Source organism: Crocodylus siamensis, chromosome 2 (genome assembly GCF_052110815.1).
Source record: "Crocodylus siamensis isolate JL-2025a chromosome 2, ASM5211081v1, whole genome shotgun sequence".
NCBI classification, from domain to species: Eukaryota; Metazoa; Chordata; order Crocodylia; family Crocodylidae; genus Crocodylus; species Crocodylus siamensis.
In genome coordinates, this window is record NC_143396.1 from 176,364,038 (window position 1) to 176,377,932 (window position 13,895).

The window sequence follows — 13,895 nt, forward strand, 5'->3', positions numbered from 1 at the left end:
GTGAACATTTAGACCACTGTGAGTGTGTCTACACCAGGGGTGGGCAAAATGCGGCCCGTGGGCCAAATGTGGCCTGCCAGGCCATTTTATCCAGCCCGCGGGGCCCCTAAAAAATTTAGAAAATTAATATTTATCTGCCCTGGGCTGCCTGTCATGTGGCCCTCAATGGCTTGCCAAAGTTCAGTAAGCAGCCCTCCACCCAAAATACCTGCCTGCCCCTGGTCTACATGTTCATTAATATGCAATAGTTACTGTGCATTTAGTTTAGTACTTGCTTAATGAAGTACTAATTAAATGGGCAGTAATTAGTTTTTTTGTGATGCTTACTGCACAGTAGCCTAATAACATGGCGCAATAGCGTATTAGCATGGTTTTTGACTGACACGCTACTGCACAATGTTATTAGGCTACTAAGCGTCTCATGTAGATGTGCCAAGTGAGCGGCAACGAACAGAATAGGGTGCATGGAGGCACCCATGTGTCTGGATGGGTTTGTACTAGCTGGCTCAAATAATGGAACAGTGGGGACACAGCTATGAGTATTGTCATGCAAGGGTTGTTCACCATGAACAGTTTTACAGTGGTTTCTATTACGTCACATCAAACATAGGGCTTGCACATATCACATGTTTACATCACTATAACTTTTCCTTACACCAAAGTAAACAAGGATTGGATACATGATATATAACCCTTCAATGGTGTAATTTCTTAAAATCCAATGTAAAGTGACCCTGGGAAAATGCGGCGGCACAGGATGGGGGGGTGGGATGGGGTAAAACTAGGTGTCATGCTTCTCCCCAGTGATAGCCATTGACTGTACTGCCATCTAGTGATGAGATACCATAATAACTCCTCCAAGATTACTAGTCATCTATCTGCTCCAGATCATGGTGTAAAAATTATACTGGTGCTAAGCTGTCCAGGGCGCCCCAAAACTAACAGCAGTAATATTTCACAAGCATATGCATGACAGCAGGAGTGCTTCTGATCATTCCTGTGAGCTGGTAAAAAGACAGCAACCTGCCTGCTTTATCTATATCAATATCGGGCAAGGCAGTTACTGGTGTAAAAATCAGCACAGCTGCCATTGAACTCAGTGCAGTTACCAGGAATGACATGGGGCTTTCCCCCAAGTGTCCCTCCATTCTGAACTGTTGCTTTCTTCCAGCAATCCCATTTCTTTCTCTTTCAGAAAGCTGGTGAGTCACACTGCAGCTTTATCAGCAGTTGCACAATAAAAACAGTGGCCAGAAACAGGAAGCTTTTTCCTTATCTACACTGGTATTCCAGCCACAAGCAAGCAGCTCCACTAGAACAAACCCTACATACAATATACACATGTGCAACAACTGTTGCATCGCACAGCCTATCCCAGTGAACCATGCTGCACCAGTGTTCGTGGGGGCTATCCTAGAGACTTCCACTGGTCCAGCTACTCCTGGCTAAAATTTCAGTACACACCACCCCATTTGCCTGCCTCACAGACAGGTGCTGGGACCTAGATCTCCTTGAGAACAAGAGCCTTTCAGCTTCACCAGGCTCTCTCATCATGTTCTCTGACAGGGTGAAGATAAGCACTGCACAGTGACAGTCCAGTTCAGGGCCAAGCTCTCTCACAAGTTTCTAAACCTCCATGTTCTCCCCCAGCTACCTCCCTACCATCTCTCCTGTGTTCTTCAGTCCCTGGAAAGCAAAATCTTTACTAGATTGTCCCTGTTTTGTGTTTGAGGCGGAGATGGTCCATGAGGACATAGAAAGTGCACTTGCAGACCACAAGCATGGAAAGAAGATACGGCCACAGACACTCAAGTAAGTGGGGCAGACAGATGGGTTACAGTAGGCAGTGAGGGAATGAGAGGGGCCACCTGCCTCATCTTTTAGAGAAAAAACAGTGGATGCAATGGCTGGACCTTTTCAAACATAGACCTGGGTCAGGAGTGGGCTGAGGTGTGAGATAGTGTTCAAAACTGAATCAGAACTGGAGTGTGATGGCACTGAAACACACACATTGCAAGGCTTTGTCCAAATGAAGGAAAAATGGGCCCCTTTAGGGTTGGGCTCTGTTCTAGAAATAAGACTAAGCATCAGCTCACATCCAGCAATTCGGATCCAACACATGTCATTTTTCCACTCAGAATTTATCCTTGTTTTACTTGCCTGGGAAAGGGAGTTACAAGTTCCGTGATAGATATACAATCATGTTTCACTAGAGCTACCATCAGATTTTCCATATCCTTGGTCAAAGTACTTTACAGCGCTGCTCATTAGTGAACCACAAGCAGTATCCTTGCTGTGGTGATAAACCACCCAGGTGGAACCAGTCCTTATTCTCTGCCCTACACAAGGAATCCTGCAGGTTCTGCCACTCAAGGCACTAGCCTTAAAACCCTACATCATTATTACTCAGTTTTTGCTGGAAGTACAGACTGTACAGGCCAACCGGGGGGAAATTTAGTTTAATCCTTTAGTCCCCAAGTTATTTTACTTATAGAGATAGGAAGATTCATGTTGATATTTCACACTCTTCCCTCCAAATCTTACTGATTATATTGCAATTTCTAAATATTAATTAAAATAAGAGGTGATATATTTATGAGCAGAGGCCAGCAAAAAAAAACTTGCATCTTGATCATGACTGTTTCTCAAACTCTGAAAGAGCCAATCTGTGGAACAGAAAGGATAGTGCTGTGTCCTCTTTTAGTGCTGCCATGGCCACAGAGGGCACTGATAAGCACACTACAGTCTTGGCCAAGGAGATGCATCTCATAGCTCAAATGGTAGAAGCTCATGTATTAAGATCCACATGTCCCAGGTCCCATCTGCTCAGGTGACTGCTCAGCCAAGGACATGACATTTCTCCAGCAAAAAGCCAATGCATTGCTTAATTGTACTGATCTCTTTCCTGTGATGAATTCCAGCCAAATCAAACAGCCCAGGCTGAGATTCCTCTTCCTTATTCTGACTGGCATATTCAGTCTAGTCTCCTCAGACCAGGAAAGGCTGCCACTGATGGTAAGATGGGTTGTTTTCACATTGTTTATCCCACAGGGTAAACCAAGAGAAAATAAAGCAGAGACAATCAATTCTCCCACCGCCCCAGGGACCAGCACCTATTCCAATCCAGCACGAGATGCGAGGCTCGCCAAGGAACCGGGTGGCTACCCCATCCCAGCATAATGAACCAGGTAATGGAGGAATTCAGTGGCTCTGTAACATGCATATGTGAATTCTGCCCACAGCTAGACAAGACTGACACCCAACCAGGGTCTCCTGAGCTATTTGGAGCCTGATGTGACCGCCAATGCCATTTGACAGGGGTCACAGCAGAACTTGAAAGAGTCTCTCTATATTATTTACACCCAACATCTGTATTTTAAAAATGGAGTATTTCTACCTGCCAGAACAGCAACAGACATCCTACACAGGGTGAGAGAAGTCTTAGTGACCCAAAGCTCCTCAGAGCTATAGTGATGTTACTTAGGGTGTTGTTCCCACAGTGCAGGCAGCTGCTACTGTTGCCACTGCAGCTTTGGCTCAAGCAGCACCAGCCCCATGGCACAGGCTCCCTTGGACCTGCCCTTTGTGCCCTGTTTGCTCCACCCCTCTTTCTTCCCCCCATCCCACCCCAATATGCTATTAGGTGCAGGACTGCACTTGCTGTGACAAAAACTCGGTGGGGCGGGGGGGATTCTGATGCCCCTTTTACTTGGTGCCTGGGGATAGTGCCCTGCTTGTTCCCTCTTACTGGTTACACTACTGTTCACTACTGTGATCCAATTCACTGTTCTTCCAGTTCCCTGCTAGCTCCTTCCCTTTCCCCTCAATTAGTGACTCCTGATAATTGAGCACTACTGAATAAGTCACCATTATTTCCATTCCCCTTACAGTGGTGAGTTAACCAGGGTTTACTTTATACAGTACATAAATAATCCATGCCCTGATGACCTTCAAGTGTAAATAGGCAAGAAAGAGATGCTATGCAAGATCTGGAATTGAGACACTCAAGATGAAAGCCTAGCTCACTTGACTTCATGGAGCCAAGAATTTCAGTTAGAAGAATAAATTGATTTTCCCAAAATCCCACTAGGCGACTGTGGCAGAAACCAAAATTGAACTCACATCTTGTGGCATGCTAACCACAAACCCTTCCCTTATCTCTTTGTTTCATTTCCCTCTAATCAAAACACTTCTATTTTTCCCAAGAGGGGGAACATAGGAAACAAGCTCCCAATTTCATTTTTAAAAATTCCCAACAGTTCGGAGGCATCTTTCTTGCAGTCGCATCTTTTGCCAGTATTAAAAGATATTTGCATTTTACATGCAATTTTGATGTGCTTCAAAAAAGAAAAGAAAAAGAAAACAACTAAGATGCAACATGAAATTCTATACTCATGCTTGGGAGAGAAAATATTCTCTCCTAGGGACGAATAGGAGAGGCCAAACAACTGATCTGTGTTCCTACGGAGGGACTCTATTTTTGAACTGGCTTTGCATAATGAAAATGACATGCAGCTGGAGCAGATGATGGAGATCTGATTTTTTTTTTTTAGCACTCAATGGGCACATAATACAGATGGGATTCAAAGTCTTTTCATTCCCCAAGGGTGACAAAGATTGCAGCCTCTTTGTGCCAGATGTTTTGTGGGTACATTTTAAGGGTATGGACAACACAGCATTTTATCATGGCAGATTCATGTTGTCACATAGTAAAAGTGGAGTGAACACATGATGCCAAGGCAGACTACAAAGGAACAACTGGGTGCAATTATCCCTTGAAAAAAATGCATAGTAACTTTGCCTGAGGTCAGAGGTCAGCAACTTTTTCAGGTTGTGGGCTGGAATGACCTAGTTTGGGTTAAGTTGGGACAGGTGGGCGCGAGGACCTGGCCACCACTGCAACTTCTCTCTGCCACTGCACAAGTGAAAGCACCTGCCACCAAATGTAATACAACCCCATATCAACAAGCTGAATCCAATGGCTCCATGAGTCAGATCTGGCCCACAGGTCATAGTTTGCTGACCCCTGCCCAAAGCAGTTTCAGTTAGGGGTAGCCATTTGCTCAATGTAAATCAGCATTTCTGTTTCCTCTCAGCTAGGTGCTGTTGTAGCACCTATTACATCTTGGGAGAACCGTCTCCTCCTTACTATGGCATCAAAGCCAGAATCAATCTCCCCACAGTGGTTGGATTATATGCCCTTGGCCTAAGAGATAAGACTTGCCCCAAAGTGTTTACAGTCAAAGGAAGTGTTTCTCTGTCTATTTTGTAGGTTTGAGTGTTGTGTAATTGTGATGATCCAGGGAATATGCAAACAGCAAGATATGCTTGATAATATTTTTAGTAGAATAACTGTATAGTTGGAGAAATGTTAGACAGGATTTCAGGCATAAAACACCCTTCCTTAGGCACTGATTCTGCCCGAGCTGAAACGTACAATTGATTCACTGTGAAATCTTCTCTCATGTGACTTTGTCCTGCAAGACCAGGGCATTTTCTGGTTATGATGATCTACTATTTTTCAGCTTTCATTTCCGCAGTGACGTACTTTTCCCTGTTTACAGCTTCAAAGAGTGTCACTTGTATACTACTGAAATTAGCACTGAATCCATGATTTTATATATATCAAGAAATCTTATAGCTATAAATCTTATACATATATATACACACACACACACTATATATATAATGTAAGTATCAGAAAGATGTAAAGTATGCGTGCATGTGTGTATAAAAGATGTAAAGATGTAAACTATGTGTGTGTATACACACACATAGTTTACATCTTTCATATATAATCAGGGATTCAACACTAGTTTCAGTAGTATGCAAGTTACACGCTTGAGTATGAACCTAGAACAGCCCTTCAGGTGACACAGCATATCAAGATTCTTTCTCATACTTAACATCAGGGGCTAGCAATCTTTTCAAGCTGCGGGGTGGATCAATCCAGCCAGATCAATATATCATTTGTTGGGATTTTCCCATTGATGTACAAGGGATTTTTATATGCCCTGATGTCTGTAAGAGAGAAAAGGTTACACATTTAAGACCTCATGTAACTCCCATGGAATTAAATGAGAGTCTTTCCATGTACTTCAGTAGAGACGGTTGTAACCGTCAGCTCGCATAAACTGATGGTAGATCTTACAGGCATTATTCTAAGTTCACTGAGTCAGCTCAATCTTTGAGTCGTTATTATAAGCTCACATGAGTCAACAGTGTACCCTTGTTGCTAAGAAAGCTAACTGCATACTAGGCTGCATTGCCAGCAGATTGAGGGAAGGAATGATTCCCCTCTATTCTGCACTAGTGAGGCCACATCTGGAGTACTGTATCCAGTTTTGGGACCCCCACTACAGAAAGGATACAGACAAGCTTCAACCAACACAACACACTTGCTCATTCAGTCACTACAGATCAGCAGATACACCTCCTGACACAGCTCCCAGCACTAGGCTTTCAGTGTTGGCTACTGACTGCAGAGGCAAGACTTTGAAATACGCTGGCAACTCACATCATTTGGGACAGGCCTTTCAGAGATGGCTCAATTATAATATTCCAAAGGTGACTTTTCTACTATTCACTGTACATGCAACATGGAAGAAATTTCGCTCTGCTTAGCTACTCAGCAGGGTAAATTAGCCTGCACTAAGTTCCAGACTGCTGTGGTTTCACTGCTTCTAATACCAGACCTAGCTTGCTTGCAATTAGTAAAGCTATCTCTACCCTTTGCTACAGTTTGCCTTTCCTGGCATTTTGTCTCAGATTCCCAAGAGCGCTTCCTTTACTAATTTTCCTATACTAAAATGCAATAAAGAGCTTCCTCAGGCACAAGCACAACTGGGGCTGCACACTTCATTTTCCCTTCTGGCCATAGTAAGACCACTCCACAGCCCATCTTGATTCCATTCATTAGCAATACTACCCAATGGATGATGTATATTTCACAGACAGGGAGAGGACTCTGTACCTTCTCCCAAAAATATTACCTCTCACCCATTTAGTGGCAGGATACTTGTGATTAGGGTTTGTAGATTGCATAGACTGCAGCCGTTAGAAAGCAACATATAAACTCTTGTGCGAGTCAGCCACTCTATCCATTCATGAATCGTGCTGTACTGGCACAGGACAATACATAACTAGGTCTCCCATCAAACATTGGTACTCATGTTTTGGTTTAGGACTAGCTCCATGGGCTTAATCAGAATATGCCCCCTGCCCCTTCATAACAAGAACTGGACATTTTGGAGATAGACCCCACCTCATATTTTCTATAAACAATGCTTCTGTTGCACACTATTTGTTAATAAATGGTCAAGACAACTATGACCTTAACTCTGTTTTTCACAATGCTTTACAGAAGTCTGTATACTGCATCAACAAGGCCTCACATTACCTAAGGTTTATATCCAGATAAAATGGAAACTGATTTATGTCTGTGGGATGGATTAACACCTTGAATGAAGATGCTTTGTTAAGTCTTCTTCTTCTTCACTGCATTAGCACTGAACACCTGTCTAAACTAGAAACCCAATCCCTTTGTTTACAGAGGGTTTGCAGACAGCTTTTATGGCTCTCCGCCAGACCTGTATCCAAAGACTTCCATTTTATATAGTCTGGTGCTTTTAACTCAAGGAATTACTGGGAACTTTGAAATCTTTTGTTACCCAAGACTTATTTGTTATTCTTCTAACAAATAGCTTACTAAGAAACTACTTATGCTGAAATGCTGACATCTCATTCATAGCCTGTCACTTGAAAGCCTAAGGACTATATGTGCCTTTATGTTTTTATTTACTGCTCATTAAGAAAATAGAACCAACTTGAGAAAATGCATACGAGTTTGCACAGGGCTCCTCAGATTTTTGTACGGGCCTGCCCAATGCGTCAGTCCTGCAGAATTCCTGGCATACCTGAGGCTAGTGTATATTTGATGTTCTGTCCGTGTGACGACAGACGCTTATGCTGATAGATGCACGGCATTTCAATCATCTGTGACCAAAAAGAATATCTGGTAGCTCATTTATTGCTGAGTGATGAAAGGAGGCCTACAGGTCAGATCACCAGAAAGTATACATCAGCACAGCTCCACGGGGCTTGTCTACACTGCATCAGCAGGAAGGCTAGGTCTAGCCAGGTCCTGGCCACAGGCATGCGCCAAACCTGCCAGTGTGTTAATGAGACCGGTCATGGGTGTGTGCCTCAGTCTGGTATGCTTGAGATGGGGGGTTCAGGACTAGTCTAGAGTGGTCTTATCAGTGTACTTTAGGGTTTGGAGCATGCCTTTGGGTTCGGCGTGGGTGAGGTGTGTTTGGGTCCATCCTAGCAAGGATACTGCCACAGCCACTGCCACTGCTTGGTAGACAAGCCCCTGAAATCCATGGAGCTGCTTTCTTTATTCAGTAGCTAAGTACTGGCTGTGGTTCCTTGTGATTCATGCATTGCTTACATTGGCAGGCTGACAGAAATCAGTGGACACAGTGATGTTGTAGGTGGGGCTACATCCACTTGAAGGGTTTAATTGGCAATTCTGACCTCCTCACAGGTTCGGTGTTGCCAAACCTAGTGTAACTGATATGCAATCCAAATCCAGCTTTGCCAGCCAACCTGACCCAGGATCCTTGTTATCTGCTTGGGGTTTATGCCTGTTTTGATTAACTTTGTTATAAGTGCCTTTTCTTAGTGATAAATGCCTTGGGTTTTTGTTTCCTTTGGCAGAATATGACCGACGAAGCTCCACTTCCCAGGACCACGAAGAATCCCGAGCAATCTTAGCACAGAAGATCGAAAAAGAAACGGTTGGTAAAAGGAACTGGGCATCTGTAGCAAGCAAAAAGAGAGTGGGAGCAGGGACTTTCACACACCAACTTTGTGCAATTTATTAAGTTTTAAATCTGCACCTAGGTCCTACAAAGATGAAATGGGCAAGAGAGAAGATCCATACCTTGTTAGGCAAGAAGGTGCCATTTTTACTTTCACTGGGTGCATATACACAAGATGCTAAAAGCACAGTAGACTAATTCTACTACACATTAGCGTGTCACAGCAAAAGCCATGCTAATGCACAGTAGAATTAGTCTACCACGCATTAGCGTAACATACAAGATGTGGACCAGCACTACTGTGCAGTAGTTCAAATTACAACGCATTAAGGCACATGTAGATTTGCCCACTGAGTAGCACCTTGCTCTTTGAGTAGGTCCATTGTTTTCAATGGAAGCCTCTGCAAAGTACTACCCCACATGGAAAAGAGTGCCAGATCCAGAGATACCAGTCATTCCACTTATTTTTCTCAGTTATCATACAGTCTGCTAGCAGGAGATCAGACACCGTGTTGGTAATTGCAACACAAGAATCTAATACAATTCCTTTTCCATGCGGAAGAGACCAGTTTTGCTGCATTTCTTGTTTTAATGAAACCTCCTCCAGATGGAGGCCCTTGTGAAGGATAAACTTTGGGGCATGGGCTCCTGAGTAGGATGCAATAGCTACTCTTCTGGCTTAGATGCAGTGTATTTTGTCTTTTCACAGCAAACCCTGAATTGCACTCTGGATGACATTGAAGTGTTTGTTGCCAGGCTTCAGAAAGCAGCAGAGGCATTCAAACAGCTGAACCAAAGGAAAAAAGGAAAGAAGAGCAAAAAGAAAGGGCCAGCAGGTATGTTCCATCTGCTGATACAGTGAGAAAGCTAGTGGGTAAAGCAGAGTGAGTAGGATTAATGGCTTGGGAGAGAATCAGAACCAACAACCTAGTGAGTTTGGAACAGTAATGACATGACAACATCTATGTCATCTTCCTCTTGGGGCTCTGGCTTGGTCAACCCAGCCATCTGGGGACTCATTCTTAGAGTAAGCAAAGCATAGCAATACAGTCCAAGTTCAGCTTGCCTTTTTGCTCCCACTTGCTGTTTCTCCTGAACACTAATAAGGAAAACCTATCCTTTTCTGACTTGTTTTAATAAAAGCATTTCCCTTCCCAACTGCTTTTCCTTAAAGAGGGAGTACTGACACTTCGAGCAAGACCTCCAAATGAGGCAGAATTCATCGACTGCTTCCAGAAAACCAAACTGGCTCTCAACCTTCTGGTAAGATGCAGCCCATTTCATTTCACTGCTTCACTGGTCCATGTATAGATGGTGATGTCAGGATCAGTTTACTCTGGCTCAAATTGAGCTAGAGTACATTTAGTCTTATTAATTGCATGTGTAGACATGCCCACAATCATTGGGATAGAGATCAGGGATGAACATTTTAAATGAAAAAGTAATCTATTCCTAGTTTGTCAAAAATTCCAGTTTTCTTCAAGAATGCAGAAACTTTTTGGCTTGACAAAATTAAGATTCCCTCTTCCCTCTCCACCAAATTTCCATGTATTGAAAATAAAATGTTTTATCTATTGGGTGAAAAGCATTTCAATGGAAGATTTTAGGCCTGTTCTAAGTAACAGCTACTTTGAAAAGTTAACATGGTGACAACGGCCGGAGGGGAGGGGGAAATAACCCCAGTGGCACATTTTACAATTGCAACTATGCATTCATTAATACATTCATATTAGGTCACATAAAAATTTGAAACATGCACAAAGATGGTATACTGTGGACCTAATAGCACAAATACTTTAAAGTCGCTGCTGTAATCACAGCTTTTATAGCCATCCAAGGGGGAGTGCACTGATGCAGTTGCACCTCGTTGATTCCTGTTCCACCCATACTTTAAAACCAACTGCCTGGAAGGGGCAGCCACATTTCTATTCAAGCAGTGCTGAGAGAGTCAATAGACTTCACCGCTCGTTATCATCTGCCTGATTCCTACTACTCTCTCCCCACCCCACAAATGTTAACAGCCCTCTGATTAAAGGTTTTAATGTTCTATTATTCAAACTCTCCTTTCTTCTGAAGTTTTGCTGTTAGCCATTCCTGGTATTTCACAGCCCTGCAGGCTATTTTAACTTTAGCTAAAAACCTTAACTCAGGTGTGATCATATTAAGTCAGATGTAGAAATGACTGACAGTAAAGTATTGGACGCACTGTCAAGATGCTCAGTCAAAGAAGAGACATACATTTAACTATAATGGGTGTCTGTAGAAGTATGGGACGCCTGCTTCCACATGCTGTAATGACAGCAATTCAGAGCAGACTCAATTCATCCCAAGCAGACTTGATTAATCCCAAGAGCTGCTCTAATTAAAGCACCTTCCCCGCACTTAGAGCACATGTAAAGATGCCCAATGAATACAGGACTAATGACACAATATCTTTTGACTATTTCTCCTATTTTTGCCTAATTTGTTATGTTTTTAAAAGTGTATATATAATGTAGCATTTTAGTGAATATTCCAATAGTTATATATGTTTTTGCTTTGATCTTAAACTGAGTAATACAGCACTAGACCTGCAGCATATTAGTAAAGCTTCTAGTTTCTCTTTAAAATAGAAAAAATGTGTGTTGTTGTGTATGTGATGATGTGCCAAAACACCTGCACCTGTGCCCCCCTTTTAAAATCCTAGATCTGCCCATGTAGACATCCAAAGAGCTAGCTTCAAATTAAATCACTTGGTTACAGCTATTAGTCTAGATACACCACCATAGAACTCAGAACAGCTATGCAACCCTTCTGAAAAGCCAGATAAATACCCAGGCACATAGCCTATGCTAAGCTCTGTGCTACTGCTGCTACCTTTCTAAGCAGTATCTAATCTAGCTAGTTTAAATCTAGCTTGGGTAGACTTACATTATGTTACAGTCACAGCCGTGACTTCAATATAGACATAGGCAAAGGCAGGGGACATAAATTACACATACACCAGTATAAGTGATCAGAAACCAGGAGTTCAGTGTGCATAAACTGCTTTCAAAATAGCTGAAACCAGTTTAAGATGAAACTGGATGGATGTAGTAGCAGATTTAACTGATTTAGGTTAAACTGGTTTATTGAACTTCTGTCCCAGATCCCCCCCAGATTCAAGTTAACTTACAGTCCCCCAGCATCCCAGGATGCTTTGTACTTCCCCTGCAACTACCTTTGCAGAATGGGTGGGCTAGCCTTGCCCCAAGGTGTCTGCTCCAGTTGAGCAGGGAGGTGTGCTCTGGTAGCCTCCAGCTTTTGGCTTGGGCCACTGCAGGCATGTGGCTGCATTTCCAGAATCAAAAGTGAATGTCTGTTCACTTGCTTATCGGTTCAATCAGTTTAGATTAACCTGAGAAGATTTAATCAATTCAGCCTTGGGCTCTTTGACTGTCTGTACTTAGCTTAAGTGTCCCTTTAAATAGTTCTTACCTCAGCACAGCTAAATAGATTAAGGCCTAAAATATGCCCATATTTTTTATCATAAGGGTATACTTGTACATCTCCCCCTTGCGTGGGCACAAGAATACTAAGTAAAAAGGCAAGTCTCTTTTTCATGTGAGACTACCCTATACTAGTGTAAAAGTACCTTTATGGGGCTATATCTGCCTCTGCGTGGTAGGGGAGGAGTTATACCAGTAACTCTACTGGCCACGGGGTGCATCTCCACTGCAGTCAGCTCCCTGCACTCCCTAAGCTAGCCCAGGTACAAACAACAGGGCAGGTGAAGCAGCACAAAGCTTGCCACATGCTGACAATCTGGGCGAGTATCCCAGAGGTTGATCTACACTGAACTAGCTTAAACCTGGCTCTGGAAGGTCTACACAAGCTGTAGCTATGCCTTTTCAGCATAGACATGTCCACAGCTACAGCCTGCTACTGCCCCAAAGGAATACAGTGCGAAATCTGCAAGGAGAGTGCTGATCAATTGAACAAGCCCTGATAGAGTCATAGTGCTTGCCAAATCTGGTGTCCTATAACTGCACACTCCTCTGGAAGTGCTGCTTGGTAGGCTTGGACCCATCAATTTTTTCACACTTTCCACTCTACATTCTTATTTTAAAAACATATCAGCAGCCCAAAATTATGTACCCCCTGGCCCCCACAGTGCTTCACCAGCATTAACTAATTCATCCTCACACCAAAGCTGAGAAGAGGATCACTCCATTTTCCAGATGGAAAAACTGAATAAAAGATTTGACCAGAGCTACAAAGCAAAACTGCAATGAGAACACAGCAATTCTTTGCTCCTAGTGCCATGCATAGATGGACACAGCGCTTTCATATTCTCAGAACAGGATGCCTGCAGTGGAATATCATATTTACTTGCTGTGGCAGGACACTGTTTGTGCCTGCCACTTTAAGGGCTGAGACAAGCAGCTAGCAGGTGCTTGATTGCAGCAGCCATTTTAGATCTCTGGCCACCTATATAAATGGAGCAGTTTGCTACTGGCAGGCAAGTAGAAATATTGCCTGGTTGTAAGGCTGTATGCAACATACTTGGAGGTAAGGGTAAGAGCTTACGGGGATGGATAGGAGGATCCTGGTCCTGGGCATGAGCTAAAAGTGCACCCTGCCAGGGATGGGTGATCTGGTGGTGCAAGAGTCCCCAGGAAATGCCAGGCCAGTGACCACCCTGGTGAAAAGTGAGTCAGGGTGCCTTAACCCCAGCTCTCACAACTGGGTGGGTTACACCATAGTAGGGCCAAGAAGGTGGACCCATGTTAGAGAGTAGGCTAGAGGCTTAGAAGCCTGACTTGAAGCACCCTCAACTGGTCAATGCTGGGGCCAGGACCAGAAAGGTCGAAAGGGTCAGGGGTCCACTGCAAGGAATGCCCAGAGCTGAGGGCCTGGGGTTCTGCCTGGCCTTGGAGGTGAGGCCAGGGCCTGTGTGGCCAAAGGTCCTGGAGCGAGCCACACCTGAGAGGGAAGAGCTCAGGGAGCTAGGCAGCCCAGAATGAGGGTGGAACAGGCCACATGATTGGAGGGATCCAGCTGGGGTCTCGACTGGAGGATTCTGGGGGCCAGTGTGGGGCGGGTGATGTT

General features: G+C 43.7%; 1 protein-coding gene across 1 annotated transcript in view; it reads left to right on the top strand.

Moving 5' to 3' along the window:
• The window catches only part of EPS8L2 (EPS8 signaling adaptor L2), a 118,611-nt gene that overhangs the window by 76,432 nt on the left and 28,284 nt on the right, over window positions 1-13,895 (top strand). The window contains exons 7-11 of the mRNA XM_090032401.1: window positions 1,733-1,812; window positions 3,052-3,188; window positions 8,722-8,801; window positions 9,535-9,661; window positions 10,000-10,088. Coding sequence (XP_089888527.1) covers window positions 1,733-1,812; window positions 3,052-3,188; window positions 8,722-8,801; window positions 9,535-9,661; window positions 10,000-10,088 — 513 coding nt within the window. The remainder of the gene's footprint in view (window positions 1-1,732; window positions 1,813-3,051; window positions 3,189-8,721; window positions 8,802-9,534; window positions 9,662-9,999; window positions 10,089-13,895) is intronic.